Here is a 21,268-nt window from a genome sequence, read left to right on the forward strand (position 1 = left end):
ATCACTCTACATGTACTCATTGCTTCTCCCTGACCTCCTTATTTGTCATATACCAATTTTCTGGCCAATGCATCAGAAGTGGGAACACTGAAGGGGTATCCAGTCGAAAGCACCCTTCCTCCTTTTCTGAGTTCAAAACAAATTAAGAAATAAAATAACGGAATGGAAAAAGAAAACCAAATCGATTACTGAATTCCTAATAAAGCTGGGTTGCAGGATTCGGTTTACTGTGAGAGAAGAGCTTCCTGACCTGAGGCCCCAGAATAAGATGCAGCAGCTCTGATCCAAAGTAGACTTGCCTCACCGAGGGTGGGAGCGCCAGCTGCTCCTACAGCGGACCTCATGCTAGCTGGGTGCCAAAGAGGAAAGGGGGCAGGAATGAGTTACGCAAGTCCACTTTACTTCCCCCAAATTTGCCAATTAAATCATGCCCTCCTTCAGTTCAGGGCAGAGTTAAGAAAGGGCCAGAAAAAGCCAGGTGTCACACTAATGCAACTCCCTTCCCCTGAAAGGCAGTGTTTGAGTTTCTTTTACTAGTAAAATATATGTATGTATGACTTGGGTAATTAAATAACTTGATTTTTAAAAAAATTTTATTGGAGTATAGTTGCTTTACAGTGTTGTGTTAGTTTCAGCTGTACAGCAAAGTGAATCAGCTATAGGTATACATGTATCCCCTCATTTTTGGATATCCTTCCCATTTGGGTCACCACAGAGCACTGAGTAGAGTTCCCTGTGCTATACGCTAGGTTCTCACTAGTTATCTATTTTATACATAGTATCAATGACATAGTGTATATATGTCACTCCCAATCTCCCAGTTCATCCCACCCCCCCCTTCCCCCCTTGGTGTCCATACGTTTGTTCTCTACATCTATGTCTCTATTTCTGCTTTGCAAATAGGTTCACCTATGCCGTTTTTCTAGATTCCACATATATGCGTTAATATACGATATTTGTTTTTCTTTTCCTGACTTACTTCACTCTGTATACAACGGAATAACTTGATTTTTTTTAAAAAAAAAGAAGAAGCTGCTGGTAGAAGCCGCTACCTGGTGGGACTGAGGTGCCAAGGTTATAATCCGGAAGTCTGAAGCTTAGATTTCTCTGGCATTATCCATTAGCATTAGGAAATGATTTCCCACTCTTTCAAATAGTTTTCCATATGTCTTTATGAAAACACTTTAGTTCATACATTTATTAGCCATGTACTTAAAAACATTTACAGTTTGCAGCAAGATTTAAATACAAGTTTTGCTCAATTACAGAGACAAATGTTTTTAGCCTTCTCAGCTTCCTTCCATTACCCCTTCTGTTCTCTCTTTTCATCCCCACCATGCGACTCACTCCTCACTTCCAGACTTGAATGAAATTGCCACACCACAAGGTGTGAAATTAATTTCCCAAATGGTCACAGAGTGGCCAGATGATGCCACCTGGGAGTTCAGAGGACTTAGCTCCGCGCAGGGTGAACTGTGGCCAAGGGAAAGGGAAGCAGGAGGAAGCAGGCAGATAGATGCCCTCTTCTTGCCGTTTTTCTTGGACTCCTCTGAGGTGTAGCTTCTTCCTGAAACCTTTCTGAAGAATTCCTGAGTCCTGAGCAAATACACCTAATGAAAGACCTGCTATTCAAAGACTACTTTGCATCCTCTCTTCCCTTTTGCCTCACTCTTACCACCTGAAACCACTCGGGCTATTTAGGGTCATCTTGCCTCTGCCCAAAAGCCAAACTCAGGGCTTCATGCATCCTGTCTGCCACAAATCCAGCGCTTACTGAGTATTTCTTAGGGAAGCAAAGAGAAGATTGCTTTACATATTACATAGGAAACCTTCTTTTGAAATATCTTTGAGTTTCTTTCCTCAAAAGTTCCACAGCTTAGAGCTCACCCAACTCTACTTCCTCTTCTCTTCAAGATTCTAATAAAATTTTCTTCCCCATTCTGTGGTGGGTAGAATAATTCTGTCTCCTCTCAGCATTTTAATTTTCCTCACTGCCAATCACCCTGCTTATTTCAACAAAGGCCCTCTAGTGAGCCGAATGCACAAAGCATTCATTCTTCCTTGTAGACAAGAAGGGAGGTATTGCCAGGACATGCTTTTAATATGTGTTCCCCGTGTCACACAGGCATAAAGCAAAATTCCAAGCTGGCAAGAAGTGGAGGGAAGAAAAAGTTATGTCAGGGTGAAGCAAGCATGGGTCTAGGTAGGTACAAGTTTTTAGCGATGTCTGGTGGAGGGAAAGTTCCAGATCAGGAACGCAAATCTTGAGGCAGGGGCAGACATGACCTAAAACTGGGTTCAAATGAGGCCACATCACCTGTGAAGGGGAGGCCAGGAGCTGGGAAAGGATTTTCAGTCATACTGGGAACAGGCACAGTTCAGTTTAATACTCAGTAAATCTTATACTCAATAAACATCCCGTAAGTTTGCCGCCAGCATCAGAACTGATTCCCGTGGCAATGAGACTGATTCTGAAAGTGGACAAATAGATGTCCTGCCTAGAGTCGAGGGTTGAGGGACCAGGAAACCAAGTCATTCCCTACTCTTAATATTTTCCCCTCATGTTTAAGAATAACACATTTTCTATTGATGCTGTTAACAAATTATCACAGGGACTTCCCTGGAGGTCCAATGGCTAGGACATCGCCTTCCAGTGCAGGGGGTGCGGGTTCGATCCCTGGTTGGGGAGCTAAGATACCACATGCCTCACGGCTAAGAGGCCAAAACATAAAACAGAAGCAAGATTGTAACAAATTCAATAAAGACTTTAAAAATGGTCCACATTAAAAAAAAGAAAGAAATCTTTAAAAAAAAAAATTACCACAAACTTGGTGGCTTGAAACAACACAGTCTCTTGCAGTGCTGTGGGCTAGGAGTCTGACACATGTCTCACTGGGCTGACATCCAGGTGTTGACAGGGGAGAACCCTTTTCCCTGCCTTTTCCAGCTTCCAGAGGCTGCCGCATTCCTTGGCTCGTGGCCCCTTCCATCACTTTCACAGCCAACGAGGGCAAATCGAGTCCTCTCATCACTTCACTCTGACCTCTTCTGCCTTCCTCTTCTACTTTTCAGGATCCATGTGATTACATTGGGTCCACTTGGATTACACAAAATAATCTTCCTACTCGAAGGTCAGCAAATTAGCAAACTTAATTCCATCTGCAACCTGAACTCCCCTTTGCCATGTGATAAAACATAAGCACAGAATCTGGGGATTAGGATGTGTGCATCTTTGGGGAGCCATTATTCTACCTACGACATAGTGATAAGTACTGTGGAGAAAAACAGAGCAAGGATGGGAAAGAGGGAGGGACCACTCTTCCATAGTCGTGCTGCCCTCTGACCACAGCTGGAAAGGTTCTCTGTTTTTTTTTTTTTTTTGCGGTACGCGGGCCTACTCACTGCTGTGGCCTCTCCCGTTGCGGAGCACAGGCTCCGGACGCGCAGGCTCAGCGGCCATGGCTCACGGGCCCAGCCGCTCCGCGGCATGTGGGATCTTCCCGGACCGGGGCACGAACCCACGTCCCCTGCATCGCCAGGCGGACTCTCAACCACTGCGCCACCAGGGAAGCCCTTAAGGATTCATTTGATTAGATTGAGCCGACCTGGATAATCCGAGATCTTCTCCCCATCTCAAGGTCCTTAACATTAATCATTAAACATTAAGACCCCTTTGTCACTTAAGGTAACATATTCACAGGTTCCAGGGATTAGGATGTAGACATAATGGGGGAACCATTATTCTACATGCCACATCTTACCTATGATGGAATTTTCTAGGCATCTAGGCTTGTTGATGACTCTGAATTTCCAACTTGTACTCAAAAAGTCAAAAGCCCTTGGAGAGAATTCAACTGGTAGGTATGATATTTCAATTTAGTCAAAAAGCAGAAATTAAGATTTCTCACCGTTAGCTCCCTAGGCTGGAAAAATGTGTGCATATTTTCTCTTGACTCAGAAGTGAAGCAGCAGCATGATGCCTCCATCACCACCAAGGTACAAAAGAGTTACATCAGCCCAAATAATCCCCTGGTGCTGCCTCTGTGTAACCAGCACATCTTCTCACCCCAAGCCCACAGAAATCACTGATTGCTTTTGCCTTTCTGAGAATGCTACATAAATGGAATCATATGATCTGCAGTCTTTTGGGTCTGGCTCCTTTCAGTGAGCAAAATGCATTTGCTATTCACCCACGTTGTTGTAGGTACCAATAGTTCTTGCATTTTTATTGCTGAGTAGCATTCCATTGTATGGATGTGCCCCAGTCTGTTTATCCATTCAACGGTAGATGGACATGTGGGTTTCCAGTTTTGGTGATTATGAATAAAGCTGCAATAAACATTCATGTACAGTTTTTTTGTGTGAACTTAAGTGTTCATTTCTCTTGGGTAAACACCTAGGATTACTGGGTCATATGGTAAATGTATGTTTATCTTTATAAGAAACTGCGAAGCTCTTTCCCAAAGTGGCTGTGCCATTTTGCACTCCTACCAGGAATGTATGAGAGTTCCAGTTGCTCTACATCCTTGCCAGCATTTAGTATTGTCAGTTTTTTGTTTTGTTTCAGTTTGGTTGGGTTTGGGTTGGGTTTTTATCCATTCTAATATGTGTGGTATTATCTCACTGTGGTTTTAATTACTAATGATGTTGAGCATATTTTCATGTGCTTATTCACCATTCATGAAGTATCTGTTCAAAATCTTTTGCCAATGTTAATTGGGTTGTTTGTTCTCTTGTTGGTAAGTTTTGAAAGTTCTCATATATTCTGCATGTAAGTCTCTTGTCAGGTATGTGATCTTAAAATATTTCTCCTAGTCTGTGACTTGTCTCTTCTTTCTCTTAACGGTGTATTTCACACCTCAAAAGTTTTTAATTTTGATGAAGTCCAATTTACAAATTTTTTTCTTTCATGGATCATGCTTTCAGCGTTGTATTTAAGAATCCTTTCCCTCATTCAAGGTCATGATTTTCTCCTGTGTTTTCTTCTAGAAGCTTTATAGTTTTACATTTTGCATTTAGATATATGATCCATTTTGAGGTGATTTTTGCATAAGATAAAAGGTATGGGTTGAGATTCTTTTCCTCTTCCTCCTCTTCCTCTTTCCCCTTCCTCTGCTTTGTTTTCTTTTCTTTTTTTTTTTTTTGCATATGGTTGTTATTTGTTCAACACCATTTATTGCAAAGACTATCCTTCCTACATTAAATTGGTTTTGTTTTTTTTTGTCAAAAACAGACTGACAATACATGGGTGGATCTATTTCTGGACTCTGTATACTGTTCCATTGATCTTTGTATCTATCCTTTCAACAAACACCACTGTCTTGATAACTATAGCTTTGGTGAATAGGTAAATCTATTTTTTTAATCCAAAAATCTCCGTCACTCAAAATATGTCACCTTGAGCAAGTTACATAACTTCTCTTAACTTCAGTTTTCTCAAGAGGATATTCATAGGACCTCTGTGAAAGAGCCATTATAGGAACTGACTAGACAAGGAATGGGGGGGGGGGGGGGATTGTGGTGGATGTTGCCTGTTTTGTTTGTCCGGCTCTACTCCTTTCTTCCAGGATAGGCATCTCCTTCTTTTACGGAACAACTCTTCTTACTCACTTTAGAATGTATACCCCGAGCATAGTGACACCAGCCTATACGTCATATTTCCCAGTCATGTTCCTACATGATTTCATAGATTATGTTCAGCCTCATGGACAGTTCTACTTTTTTGTTTGTTGATTTTTGATCTGTAGGCAAATTCCTACCAATCCTTCGATAATTAAAATCCCATTTCCTCAGCAAAACTTTCCCAGAGTTGCCTTTGTCCATGTGTACCCTCCCAGCAGTTTGTTCAAATCTATTTTATTGTTTCTAACTCATTATACTATGATTTCACACACACACGCACACACACACACACCCCTCGGAGCTCCTGGAGGGCTTGAATAATGTTTTTTATACCTAATGCTTAGCATACAGTAGGTGCTCAATACATTTTTATTGGGAGGAAAAAGGAAAGGAAAAAAGAAAACTGATTGATACAAATTCCTTCCCTGATAGATATTTGCCTGAACTTTGTGCAAATGGGCCTCCTTGCGGCGCGTATGAGCGCCACGGGCATACGTTATTTTAGCTCTTTTAATGACTCGGCCAGATGACCACAGAATAGATTATGCCAAGCACTAATGCAGTTACATCATACCAGCATGGACTGGTTCTCATTTGGTTAATTAAGATATATTGTGCTGAGGCATGAGGCACTGGCCCTAGGAAGCAGGTCGAGCACACCAGCCATGAAGAAAACATCCTTATTATCCCAAGCAGGGGCCATGTTACATCAGATTATTAAGTAGCGTTACAACATGCCCTTAGTTTTGAATTGTTCTCAGTGTTCCCCAAGTAAAGAATAATGTGTCGTCTCCATTCAGGACAGAACAACCAAGGAAAACACATACAATGATCCAGATGCTAAAACTGAATGGAAGAATGGACTTCTATGAATATACTATGCAAACTGAGAGACAGCAAGGAATGATGGGAATAGATGCTGAAGAATATCAGTGAACAGGTGAGGGAAGGATGCATTTTGAAAAGGTGCCACATGTGTGAATAAATCAGCTTCCTCCCTTTAGGTGTGTGATATTGTGATATATCATAAGAAATATATATTTGGTCTTCATCTCCTTTTCTGGCACAGAACTCTTAAAACCCTTAAAATTTCCTAGATGATGAGTGATCAAGGTGTCTTATTTTATGTTAATGAGGTGACTCTTGGAAAGCATCTAAGGGGCGGGGTTGGTTGCCAGAGGAACCAATCCTGTGATTAGAGAGTTGGAACTTTCAGTCCCACCCCCTGTCCTGTGGGAGAGCCTCTCCTCTCCCCTCTATTCACCACCCCCCCCCACCCCAGGCTGAATCAATCGCCGATGGCCAATGATTTAATCAATCATGCCCAGGTAATGAAGTCGCCATAGAAAGCCAAAAGGATGGGGTTCAAAGAGCTTCCAGGTTGGTGAACCTCTGGAGATTTGGGGAGAGTAGCACAGTGGGAGAGGGCATGGAAGCTCCGCCCCCTTTCCTCAGACCTTGCCCTCTGCATCTCTTCCATCTGGCTGTACCTGAGTTATATCTTTTTATAATAAACCGGCAATCTAGTAAGTAAAATGTTTCCCTGAGTTCTGTGAGCCACTCTAGCAAATCAGTAGAACCCAAGATGGGGTCACTGGAACCTCCAATCTGTAGCCAGTCGGTTAGAAGCACAGGTAATAACAGTGTGACTGGCGTCTGAAGTTAGGATGGGGGGTGGGGAGCAGTCTTGTGGGACGGAGCCCTGAAGCTGTGGAATCTGATGCTGTCTCCGGGTAGACAGGGTCAGAACTGAGTTGAACTCTAGGACACCCAACTGGTGTCACAGACCACTCGGAGGTGTGGGAACCACTGCCCCGCACAACACATCCAAGTTGGTCCCAGAAACTTATAGGCATAATATTAACTTGCATTCCTGGTAACTTTGGCTGACATTTCGTAGTACATCCATTAGCCACCATTTTCACACATTATAGTAAGAGATTTTAAAAGCACTTTCAGATACATTATTTCAGTTGATCATGACAACAACCGCATGAAGAGAAGTTATTAGTTTCCCTCATAAGCTTAGAGACGTTAGGCTAGGCATCCTACACAAAAATAATGACCCAACTTACAAGTTGGTCATGCCACTGAGGAAGCCTGCCAACGAATCAGATCCACCTCCAACCGGCCCCCACTCCCCATGCCCAGCTCTGGGTATATCCCATCTGAAAAGCAATTGGCCTTTTCAGGGCTTAAACCCTGGGGGCCCAAATGACAGGCTGAAATGAAGACCTAGGCCTTAATTATTCTTTATAGAATCCCCTCCAAAACAGGAACTGAAAAGCAGATGATGAGAAAATTTCCCTAGGAGCTCTTTAATCACCCAAAGGAAATGACTTTTTAATGAGACCCCTCACTAAATAAACAAATTAGCCAACACCACTTGGCTACTGTTATCTACCGACACCTCCCCCAAAGGAAGCTGGACACCCCCTCCCAGGCAACTGATGCAGGAGGGAAGAAACCTACCCAAACAAGTTTAGCAAAGATAAAGCTTTTGATCAGCTCCTTACCTACTTTAGAAGAAGGTGGCCTTTGAGAAACACCTGAATCTATTTGGAGCTAAAAAGCAAAAGAGGTTCAGAGGCCGGTTCATAGTAAAAGTCCTTCCTATCTCAAGTCAGTCAATCAATCAATCATTCAAGCAGTCAACCCATGGCCTTCCTTGGGCCTTCTCTGGTTCTCCTGCCATAAAATGGCCTTCATCCCTTAAGAAGGGGCTTCCAAACCTTACAATGTCCAGTGGTTGGTGTAGCCTCCCCCCAAAAGTGTCTACGAATCATAACTAAGTAATATCCCCTGTTTGTCTTCTTCCCAGAGCAACTTTGGAAACTGATACTGTTCTTTCCATCTTGCCTGAGGAAAGACAGGTAACAGAGAAATACAGAGGTATTCCTGTGGTCATTCCGAGGAGATTTGTTTTTGTGTCTAATGAAACAATTATTAACGATTTGGGAATATCAGTTTTCCGTAGACGGCAAGACATTGCTGGCCAGAAATATTTAATCACAAGACCGTCTTCCAATCTGGCAGAAAGTGAAAGAGAATGATTGGGGATCGCGTGTCGCCCTGAGCCAGTTGGCTGTGTTCTCACTGAGATTATTTACAAGAATAACAGGACAGTCTCTAAAGGCGGCCTGAGAGTCAGCAGGACCTAAATTTGAGCCCTTTTTCAGCGGCTTAATGTGACCTCGAGCAATAGCTTCCAGGCTCCGTTTCCTCATCGATACAGCTACTTCTCAGAATTTCATCAGGATTAAAAGAAATAATGTAGATAAATGCCTCAGCACACACTGTGTGTTCCATAAATGTTGGCCACTGTTATAATTTATTTAACTGTAGAGAGAAAACATCTGCTTATCAGACTATTGGGTTTTTTTTTCCTGTGTGCAGACTGCAGCAAAATGCAACCCAGGCACTCCAGGGAGGTGTAACTCAAAACCTAACATTTGGAATCATTTTTTGTATTTCTTCTCACTATAAACTGGAAATAATCCTATGTGACTATTAAAATTGAGTTGGTAGAAAAAGTATAGAAGTTTGCAACAGATGGTCCAGGCTACAACCAAATATCTATTCAGTTACTTGCATTCTAGTTGTATTTTTTCCAAACGAGGGGAAATGGTGGCAGGACATAATTAACAAGCAAGAATTTCCAGGTAATACTGGGCACATCTGCCCTTCCACGTGAGGAGTGGGAAGAAAGGCTGAAGGCCACTGCCTTCAGGGACCTTGACATTTGTAGTTGCATTAAGACTTCTAATTCCCTGTTCAAGCCAGATTTAGAAGGAACTCTGGAACTGCCGACCCATTTTTAAGGAAACAGAGATTGCAATATTAAGTTAGTACATCTAGTTCAGAGGGAAGTTACGTTATATTATAGCTACATTATCATGTTTTTATAAGCCATTTAAATAATAGTAAAATGTCTTCTAATCAAAGAGGTATGAAATTACCTACCCAACCTCAAGATGAAAAGTTTACTATGAAGAGACAGCTGCTACTCAGTGTGATTACATGAAGCTTAGAGTAAGGTGTTTTTTTTTTTTTGGCTACGTGCCATGTGGGATCTTAGTTCCCCCACCAGGGTTCGAACCTGTGCCCCCTGCACTGGAAGCTCAGCATCTTAACCACTGGACCGCAAGGGAAGTCCTAGAGTAAGTTAATAAAATAAAATTTTCCCCTTTTAGAAAGTTTTAGCACATAAAATTATCTTTACTCTGAAAGGTACTCCAAGATATATTTTTAAAATATTATTTACAGTTGCTATCCACTAGTGGATACATTTCAAATGTATCTTGATTAGACAATCACATGTAACAAAAGTTCCTTTCCTTGAAAATGCCTGCAGGAGTTCTGAAAACATAATAACTTCACTTTACTGTAACACTGATACTCTTTTCCTGTCCCAGCTTTTGCCTGCTTCTTTTTAAGATACAAAGAGTACCCATCTTCTCAGTCTCCAGAGCTTTCAGGCCACTGGACAAGAACAGAATGCAAATTACTCAATAACTACATATTTAAGTAACCACCGTATAATTGGAGTTGAGCGGAGGTGTTCTGGGGAAAAGAAAAACAAAATCAATGCGCCTGTGCAAGATGTGTATTCTCCTCATTCAAAGTCTCCCCCCACTATCTGTCCCACCTGCCAAGCCAACTTTATCTCTTTGTATGCCCTGGAACACCCCCCTCCCCGAATCCGCCTCTTGCATAGCTACCAATCAGAATAGTCCCTTGCTCAAAAATCCTCAAGGACTTCTGTATCAGTTAAGATTCGCATTTGGCAAGTAGTAACAGAGCCCAGAAATAATAGTGGCTTAAACAAGATAAAAGTTTATTTTTCTTTTCTTTTAAAGGAATTCTGGAGATAAGCAATGCAGAGCTGGTACGGCATCGCCTAGAGTTCCTGTATCTTTCTGCTCCACAATGCACCTTCTATGCTCAGGAACAAAGGATGCCTCCTCAGGTTGCATCCATCTTATAGACCTTCTAGGCAGCCAGAAGGAGACAGACAGGCAGATGTCAAACTTCGTTTCAAACGCCTTCGGGGCCTAACACAGTCCAGCATACTTCATGAACCCTCTTTAAATAACTGCTAGATCCACAAATGAATTAATTTGGTAGCAGTACTGAAGCAGTGCGATTTATCATTTACAAAACTTTAGCAGCTTTTAACAGTACACCCAGGGCATCATATTAGAAACTATAAGGTGTAAATTGTGACTCTTAAACTGACACCCTGCTTTAAAATATCTCTATAATTCGCTTGCCACAGTACCTGAAATTCCCAGAGTTAGAGATTTATTCTGGGTTGTTTTCTTTATTTTTTTATCTGAAGTATAGTTAATGTACAATGTTGTGTTAGTTTCAAGTGTACAGCAAAATGATTCAGATATATATATATAAATATATATATGTACTTTCTCAGACTCTTTTCTCTTATAGGTTATTACAAGGTATTGAATACAGTGCCTTTGGCTAAACAGTAGGTCCTTGTTGTTTACCTATCTTTGTATATAGTTGTGTGTATATGTTAATCCCAAACGCCTGATTTATAGAGAGTTATTCCGTTAAGAGACTATATTTGCAGTAAAAGGAAATACGCTGAGGGAGCAGGGAGAGTTCAAATACGTATAAGGCAACTTCTAACATGTGGAAACTTATAGCATCCACACAAAAAAATACTCAACACTATCAAGCAGCATAGAAACGCCAAGATCAGGAGGCGTTTCAGAGAAGGATAAACGTCTACAAACATCTTTTGGTAAATGTGTGAGTCAAGTGATTTGTCAGTGCCCTGCCAAGGCCAGAACAGAATAAATGAGTTGAGGAGAAGGAGGAAGGGCTGTCCTGGGCTGGTCAGAGAAGCTGCCTAGTGGCTGTGCTGACAGACCTGGGTTCCCTGTGTGCAGCAGGGAGGAGTGAGGGCCTTAGAAAACGGGATGACAGGCAACCTGAGATGAGCAGAAGGTACAAGTAAAAAGCGTCTCTTGCCCGATGCAGAACAAGGAGAGTGCAGGTGTCATACAGGGAAGGCCGAATCCGGGAGATCTGGGTTCCAGCCCTGCCTCAGCCACCCGCTGGTTCGGTCACCTTGAGCCACTGACAACCTCTCTGGACCTCAGTTTTCTCAGAGGAGTGGCTGGGCGAGATGAGCTTAGCGTTAATGAGCATACATTAACATTATTATATAACATGATAATAATATAACTTGATGCTGACCCTCATGTGTCAGTCAATCCGGAAGAGGTTGTAGAAAGTATGAGAATGAGGGGACTTCCCTGGCCGTCCAGTGGTTAGACTCGGGTGCTTGCACCGCAGGGGGCGCGGGTTAGATCCCTGGTCGGGGAACTAAGATCCCGCATGCATGCCAGGCTGCGTGGCCAAAAAAAATGTATGAGAATAAATAAAGGGGTGAGAGTGGGTTAGGTCTGGGAAGACAGGAAATGCAGGCCATTGTGTGGAAGCAACGTGCCAAACCAGAGGCATCTCTGCTGCTCTGCTGCAGAGGGCCCGAGATGCTATTCTAGCCGTGAGCTTAGGACCTACTCTAGCAGCGCAGAAAGGCCACTTCTCGTGTGCAGGGGTGGTGGTATATTCCAGAGTAAAAATATAATGATAAAATAGCAAATACACACATAATTATTATTTCCATGCAGGCCTTGTTCTAAGTTCTTCCCATATACTTTTTTTTTTTCCCATAGAAAAGTGTTCTTAAGATTGTCAATAGAGAGGAAAAGCAAGAAACAGAATTAAGGTACGTCACAGGCTTGGCTCAGGGCCTGGCACACAGTAGGCACAGATCTTTTGTTTTTTAATAGTATCTTTTTTTAATATAAATTTATTCATTTATTTTTGGCTGCATTGGGTCTTTGTTGCTGCCCGTGGGCTTTTCTCTAGTTGCGGCAAGCGGGGGCTACTCTTCATTGCGGTGGGCGGGCTTCTTATTGCGGTGGCTTCTCTTGTTGCAGAGCACGGTCTCTAGAGCGCAGGCCCAGTAGTTGTGGCTCATGGGCTCTAGAGCACAGGCTCAGCACTTGTGGTGCACGGGCTTAGTTGCTCCGCGGCATGCGGGATCTTCCCGGACCAGGGCTCGAACCCGTGTTCCCTGCATTGGCAGGTGGATTCTTAACCACTGCACCACCAGGGAAGCCCCAGATCATTGTTTCTATTGTTGACAAACAAAAGGTCTCATGAAGACATTCCCCTTTCTCCTCGCATGTAACCACCCTCTACATTCTGCAGTGTCCTCGGTCTCCCATTCACCAAATCTCACATTCCCACGGTCACACAAATCCATCAGAAGATGCTAATGGTATTCACAGCTCTTCTCAGGTATATAACTCCAACCCTGGGCCCCAGGCCTCCAGAGCCAGGTGAGGATATGCTAGAGATAAGGGTTTTGTTCCCTCCTTCTCACATTCCATCAGCAGTTCTCTCTTTTGAGTGAAGACTTGTTTTATTTTATTTTACTGGCAAGAGAGGAGGAAGGGAGATGGAGGGAAGAAGAGTGAAAGGGAACAGAGAAGATAAGATACAGGAGGTATTTCAGGCCTGGATTTTGGCTGCGGAGGACAGGTAGGGCTATTATTTTTGAGAAATTTGAAAGCCTAACACCAAAGACTGAAGCAGAAACAACTGTGATTGGAGCTTGGAATTACAGGTCACTTAGACCAGCTCCAAAAGAAGCTGAGTGGATAGCAGAGATAATGAACGAACTGTGAGCAATCAATTTGCCAACACCACCTGTAAAAGCTTAACGGACATGGACCAATGCTAGGTCACTATAACAGTTTAACCAGCAGAGGTCTCTCTTTTACTAATCTTCAACTGAAAAAAACCAAACAGCGACAAAAATCCCCGTGGGTTGTCCATTTTTATTATTCCTCTTTTGAAGTCACTTTCCAAAACCAAACATGTAAACAATGAATGATTTGGCCAAAGTATTCGTGAACACTGAATCCACTTGCTCAGTCAAGATGAAAGACTAAAATGCTGAGCTTTTGTGAAGAAAATGATTCCATATTCACCCCTAAAGCTGTTCACTAGCTTAGAAGCTTCACACCAACTGTACCGGCAAAGGACAAAATGTGGACTGGTCCGTAAAATGACACCAGCAGCCAGCTCATTGTGACCATGAAGAGAATGCAAGCTGAATCCGCAGCAGGAGGAGCGGAAGTAAATCAGTTGGCTGATTCAGCAGACCAACACCAGGCCGTGGGACTTGCTTGGGTCCTCCTTCAAAACCTGAAATAACTCGGCTGTGACTGGCATCTGCTCTGATGGTCCAAGGACCTCACGTCTCCTTCACTCCCTGAGGCCAGAGTTTTAAAATGTTTTTTATATTGTGTATGTTGAGCGGCATCTCAAAGGTGTGAGCCTGGACTTTCTTTCCCACACCCTATTGGAATGATCCCAACGTGAGACTAAGGGTTTTGAAAAGAATTAGACAAAAGGAGGAAATGAGAGAGTTTAATTTAAGCTTAATTGAAGTCACTCTCTTCAGTTATCCAACGGTTTCCCATTGCACCTTGATGTCAAGTCCAACATTCCTAACGTGGTTTTAAAAGCCCATCGTTGTAGGGCTTCCCTGGTGGCGCAGTGGTTGAGAGTCCGCCTGCGGATGCAGGGGACACGGGTTCGTGCCCCGGTCCGGGCGGATCCCACGTGCCGCGGAGCGGCTGGGCCCTGTGAGCCATGGCCGCTGAGCCTGAGTGTCCGGAGCCTGTGCTCCGCAACGCGAGAGGCCGCAGCGGTGAGAGGCCCGCGTACCGCAAAAAAAAAAAAAAAAAAAAAAAGCCCATCATTGTATGGACTTCCCGCTCTAGTCGGAGCCCTGATCAGCCCTGCTTAGCCCCGTTTGCGGCATCCCAGCCACAAGCACCTTCTTTCACTTCCTCAAAGGCCTTCCCAGACTTGGGGCCTTGGGCAGGGCTCTGCCTGGATCACTCTTCTTCCAACTGGTCCCACCACTAGGTGAGACCCTGTGTCCCAAATTCTTGCAGCATCCTGCAGGGCACCCACTACAACATGGGGGACTGCAGAAGGCACCACAGAGAGGGATGGGTTTTTAACTTTTTGTTTGTTTTTGCTGTACGCGGGCCTCTCACTGTTGTGGCCTCTCCCGTTGCAGAGCACAGGCTCCGGACGCGCAGGCTCAGCGGCCATGGCTCGCGGGCCCAGCCGCTCCGCGGCATGTGGGATCTTCCCGGACCGGGGCACGAACCCGTGTCCCCTGCATCGGCAGGCGGACTCTCAACCACTGCGCCACCAGGGAAGCCAGAGGGATGGATTTTTAAAGGCTTGTTTCTTTTTGGTGAACACAGGTTGGCCTGGGGTTGGTGTTTGGACTTCCGCCCCTGCCTGATACCTCAGCTGGACACCTTTGTGTAGGGCCCAAACTGTTGGAGCCCAAAGCGGAAGCTCCGAGGTTCCTTCATAGCACTCATGGTTCAGAACACTCATTAGCTACGATTCCTTGTCCATCTCCTCCAATGGCCTGTGGCTTCATGAGGGCAGTGCTCCTGTCTGCCACGTTGAAGACACAGAGCCTGGCCCTTACAAGGGGCTCCATGATATTCAGGCAACAGTGAAGCAGGGTTAGGCACCGCTGAGCCACCACGAAGTTATACCTTCACAGGCCTTTTTCTGGTAAGATAATACATGTTAACGGTTCAGCCTCTACTCCTGTACTATCATCTTCCTTCGACTCCTGTGAATATGTGGTTTGTGGCCAAAAATCAGGAATCTAGCCTCCCTGGAAAATAACGTGATCCACAGGAATGGAATGTGTGATCTGGACTAGGAAACAGGAATCCCAGAATTGGAAGCCAGAAGGCACCTATGAATCATCTTATTTAACTTATCCACGTTACAGGAAATCATGGATTCGAATTTTCTCACCTGTCGAATGAAGACTGGATGCAGTGATCTCCCATTCCGGGTATCGTGAGGTTTCTAAGTTTTGCCCCAGGTCAGTCCCATGGAGCGTGACAGCTCAAGACTGGCCTACTAACTTGAAATTTAAAACGATCTCCCCAGCCCTAGGTCCTAAGTAACTAAACTATGGCAGGGAGTTGATGCCAAAGATCAAGGAATGTGAGGTTCGGGATAATATTACCAATGGGATCCCATGTGGCAAAAAAGATGGAACAGGCTCAATTTTCCATGGTTTGTTAAGATATCCCTGAGTTGGTGGGGATGATATTTACACCTCTCTTATGTGCCCTGGAAGCAAAACCGTATACCCAAACACACACACTCCTCGGAACTCATATATGCATTTAACGATATCTGAAACTAAATAGAAAAATGGAGAGGAAATGAATTCTAGAAATGCCTTGTTCTTTGCTAATGTCTGAAAAGAGACTGTATGAGACACAAAGAGAAACTTATTCTGTGTTCAAGAGTTATCAGGATAATTATGTTTCAAATCTGAAAAATCTTTATGTTTTATTTCTTGTTAAAATCCATTATAAAAAATACAACAGGGACTTCCCTGGTGGTCCAGTGGTAAAGAATCTGCCTTCCAATACAGGGGATGTGGGTTCCATCCCTGGTCATGAAACTAAGACTCCACATGCCGCGGGGCAACTAAGCCCGTGCACCACAACTACTGAGCTCGTGTGCCTCAACTAGAGAGCCCGCGAGCTGCAAACTACAGAGCCCATGCACCCTGGAGCCCACGCACCACAACTAGAGAGAGAAAAAAACCCCACACACCACAACTAGAGGGAAGCCCATGCACCGCAATGAGAGCCCGCGTGCCACAACTAAGACCCGATGCAGCCAAAAAATTAAAGAAAAAAAATAAAATAAAATTTAAAAAATAGATATTAAAAAAATACAACCAATAATGAAATGTATAAAGTCTCTTCATACTCCCCCTCTCAGAAATTGGAGAGGTAACCTTTCAGGCCGGGACCATGCATATATATGAATTAAAAATTTTTTTTTACAAAAATGGGATCATACCATAAATATTGTTCTGTGCCTGGCTTAATAGTATGAACTTTTCCTATTCATACATATAAAGCTACCTGGGGTGTTTTAATAGCTGCAATCTGTGTCATTCTTGTATATTCTACAGTTGGTTCAATCAAATAATCAATCCTGTAATCCTATAGCAAAGGGGAGGTTGTTTGGTCATTTACTTGTTTGTTTCCTTTTAAACAAACAGCGATCATTCTGGTAAATATATATTTAGTCATACATGTGATTATTTTCCTAAATTTGCAGAACTGCTAAATGAAAGACTAAACCCACAGTACATAACATAAAATACAATATGTGTGTATATGTGTCTGTAGGAGGGATTTAACATTTTTCCCACATGATAAGCTATAACCTAACACCAATTATTCCATAATATTGTCTCTCTACTGATTTGAAATTTCATGTTTATCATATAATAAATTCTGCTTGAAGCCTTTTAAAAGAATAGAGAATCTGAAGGGAAAGCCAGAATAAGGCAATGATTTTGTAGAAACTCAGGTTATCCAACGATATACAGGCATTAAAAGCAGGAATGGACGAGATGTATTGAGAAAGGTCGTTGTACTTGTTTTAAGAGGCTGACTCTGGGGGTTTCTATGGGCAAAGTAAGGTGACGCCAATAAGCCCAAAATTAGACAGTTTGGATGAGAGGGATTTCACACTGAACTTGAAAGGTGGTCATGGCTTCCACATAGGCAAACTCCTTGCTTCTCTGGTCATCACTGAAGCTAGAAAAAAATCACTCAGCTTTGGATAGAAGGGAGGGAAGCAAATGTTACACTATCAAGAAACGATAATGGCCAACTTTGTATCAGAGTGATGCTAACTGTAACTCTACCTAAACTTATATATTCTGTTTATAACTTTTATCCCATAGTCTCACATTACAACGGAGCATGTTTTCATATTTTAAGAGCCTTCTGTGTTTCCTTTTCTGAAAATTGTGGTCACAACCTTTGCTTACTTTTCTACTGTTTTGTTTGCTTTCACTCATTGATTTGTAGAAACTCTTTATTAATCAGGGAAATTAGCCCTTTGATATATGGGTTGCCAACATTTTTTCCAGTTTGCCATCATCTTTGTGTATGGCTGTGTTATTGATTTAGTACCACAAACAAATCTATACCAGATCCTTTCTAAGATAACTAAAGATGGCCCTAGAGTCAACGAATGCTTTTTTTTTTTTTTTTTGACAACACCATGTGGCTTGTGGAATCTCAGTTACTCGACCAGGGATTGAACCCAGGCCACAGCAGTGAAAGCCTGGAATTCTAACCACTAGGCCACCAGGGAACTCCCACAAATGCCTTATTTTTTAAACTTTAGAAAACAATTGTGGTAAAATATACATTAAACTTACCGTTTCGACCAGTTTTTGCAGTATATTCATTCTGTTTATTAAATTACCACCCCCCTCCAAAATTACTTGTTCCTCTTAAGGGTAACAATAGCAGTAATTAAAAATGAGAAAATATGTTTACAAGGTTAGTATAGTGCCGGTTGTGGTTACTTGAGAATCCAAAATAAAAAAAAAAAATGGATGTCTCGGGGAATTCCCTGGAGGTCCAGTGCTTAGGGACCACTGCAGGGGGCACAGGGTCGATCCTTGGTCAGGGAACTAAGATCCGGCATGCTGCGTGGCGTGGCCAAAAAAAACCCCTGGATGTCCCTATTAATTATGTGTATAATGGTTGTTATTTATTATATACCAGGTACTGTGCTAAGTGCTGCACACACATTATCCCACCAAACAGTATTAATAGGCCTCTGAGAGAGCTACAAGCATCCTCATTATACAGCTAAAGAAATAGAAACTATAAAAGGTGAAGTAGGGCTTCCCTGGTGGCGCAGCGGTTGGGAGTCTGCCTGCCAATGCAGGGGACGCAGGTTCGCGCCCTGGTCTGGGAAGATCCCACATGCTGCAGAGCAACTGGGCCCGTGAGCCACAATTACTGAGCCTGCGCGTCTGGAGCCTGTGCTCCGCAACAAGAGAGGCCGCGATAGTGAGAGGCCCGCGCACCGCGATGAAGAGTGGCCCCCCCCTTGCCACAACTAGAGAGAGCCCTCGCACAGAAACGAAGACCCAACACAGCCATAAATAAATAAATAAATAAATAATATCACCCCTGATTTAAAAAAAAAAAAAGGTGAAGTAACTTGCAAGAGGGTCTCACAGGCAATAAGTTAGGTCAATAGGACTCCACCCCAAGCAGTCTCATTCCAGAGCCTCAAAAAGGATGGGATCCAGAATCCTGTGAGATTCTTTTAGATGGAACAGGGAGGAACTTTAAAATTCTTCCAGTACAGTAGTTTCTCTTTATCCGAGTTTTCGATTTTCTCAGTTTCAGTTACCCGTGGTTAACCGGCATCCAGATATATTACAAGGAAAATTCCAGAAATAAACAATTCATAGGTTTTAAATTGCAGGACCTTCTGAGTAGCATGATGAAATCTCTCAATAGTCTGGCTCCTTCCCGCCCAGGACAAAAATCATCACTTTGTCCAGCATATCCATCCTGTATATGCTACCTGCTCCTTAGTTTAGGAAAAAACACGGTATATATAGGTTTCGGTACTACCCTCGGTTTCAGACATCCACTGTAAGGGGGGACCACTGTAGCTGCATATTTATTTATTTACTATTATAGTTATTTACAGCATAACGTAAAATTTCCCATTTTAACCGTTTGTAAATGTACAGTTAAGTGTCATTAAGTACATTCACATCGTTGTGCAACTCTCACCACCGTGTCACTGTCTTTTGACTTTCTATGGTGGGTTTTCCATGCAGAATATTTTTATGTCATTGAATTTATGAAAATGAAGGGAAAGCCAGAATAAGGTAATGATTTCGGAGAGACTCAGATTATGGATTTTATGTGTTGTGTCATACTTAGAAAGACCTTCCTCACTCTGAGATTATATCTTTAAAAATTCTCTGAGGGCTTCCCTGGTGGCACAGTGGTTGAGAATCTGCCTGCCAAAGCAGGGCACACGGGTTCAAGCCCTGGTCTGGGAAGATCGTACATGCCGCGGAGCAAATGGGCCCGTGAGCCACAGCTACGGAGCCTGCGCATCTGGAGCCTGTGCTCCACAACAAGAGAGGCCGCAACAGTGAGAGGCCCGCGCACCGCGATGAAGAGTGGCCCCCGCTCGCCGCAACTAGAGAAAGACCTCGCACAGAAACGAAGACCCAACACAGCCAAAAATAAATAAATAAATAAATTTATATTAAAAAAAAAAAGTTCTCTGAGATCTCTTCTCGTACGTCTATGCCTTTTTTTTTTAAATTTCACTCTTTAATTCTTGAGGAATTTATCTGGTATGAAGTGGGAGATAAGGATCCCACTTTATTTATTTATTTTAACACAACAGGAATTTGCAACTAGACAAAATTCATTTTAAATCCATCGGGGTGGGGGGGGAGGGGTGAGGGGAGGCAAGCAAAGAATCCAGGAAAATTCTGAAAAGGAGAAGAGTAAAGGTACTGGTTGGGGTGTGGAGGATTAGTGCTATGAGTAATTATAACTATTCTAAACTTACAGTAATTAAAATAAATGGTCCTCAGTGTTTAAACTGAACAATGGAACGAAACAGGATGATCAGACTTAGAATTTAGTGCAAAGGTACAAATTTAACTTAAAAGGTATACATTTATGGCCATCTTTATCATTTTGCGTATACCTGTCCAAAACATGGCACACCTTTTCATTCGTTCCAGTCTTCTGATAGAGGCGCAATCATAGAGTGAGAACACTGCTCCATCTCCCTCCCACCTTCCTCTCTGCTGACAAGTGCTACTGAAAAGTTACTCATGGAGACTTTGTTTGGGATCTAAATTTTTTTTCCAGAGTCACTCCTAACATATCGGCTCTCCCAGGTTCTCTACATAAATGTGGAAAGCTGTGATCAAGTCTGATTTAATCAGACAGAGCTGTACCATATTTCCATGGGCTGGGCTCAAAACAAGTACTATGTGTTATAGATTAAACCGTAGGTGTTAGGTGTTGGTAGAATCCTTTAAGGGTTCCTGAGGTTGAGTTTGGGCCTTGACTTAACTTGAGAACTTAGGATGGCAACTAGAAGTTATCAGCTACTGCTCAGTATTATCAGCCACCAATCTCAAAGATGGGGCTTCGAGTTACCACGGGTGTTGGTCTAGAACAGCAACGTCCAAACAGAAATATATAATGCGAGTCACATCTATAAATTAAAACTGTCTAGGGACTTTCCTGGAGGTTCAGTGGTTAAGACTCTTGAGCTTCCACTGCAGGGGGCATGGGTTCAATCCCTGGTTGGGGAACTAAGATCCCACATGCCGGAAGGCAGGGCCAAAAAATTAAAAAAATAAAATCATGTTTGAGTTTTTTTTTTTTAATTGTCTACTAACCACACTAAAAAAAAGTTAAAAAAGAAACAGATGAAATTAAATTTAATATTTTTAACCCAATAACCAAAAATATGATTATTTCAACATGTAATCAATATAAAAATTATTAATGAGATATTTAACACTTTTTCATACTAATTCTTGGAAACCCTGAGTATATTTCACACATAGCACATCTCAGTTTGGACTAGTCACATTCAAGTGCTCGACAGCCACAAATGGCTTCTGGCTACCATATTGGAGAGCACAACTCTAGAA

The 21,268-nt window shown here is 42.8% G+C and overlaps 1 protein-coding gene across 1 annotated transcript in view; it reads right to left on the bottom strand.

Moving 5' to 3' along the window:
- Nucleotides 1–15,070: 15,070 nt before the first annotated feature.
- The window catches only part of CDKN1B (cyclin dependent kinase inhibitor 1B), a 6,599-nt gene continuing 401 nt past the window's right edge, over nucleotides 15,071–21,268 (bottom strand). Inside the window, exon 2 of the mRNA XM_073789297.1 lies at nucleotides 15,071–15,153. Coding sequence (XP_073645398.1) covers nucleotides 15,071–15,153 — 83 coding nt within the window. The remainder of the gene's footprint in view (nucleotides 15,154–21,268) is intronic.

Source organism: Tursiops truncatus, chromosome 11 (assembly GCF_011762595.2).
Source record: "Tursiops truncatus isolate mTurTru1 chromosome 11, mTurTru1.mat.Y, whole genome shotgun sequence".
Taxonomy (NCBI): domain Eukaryota; kingdom Metazoa; phylum Chordata; class Mammalia; order Artiodactyla; family Delphinidae; genus Tursiops; species Tursiops truncatus.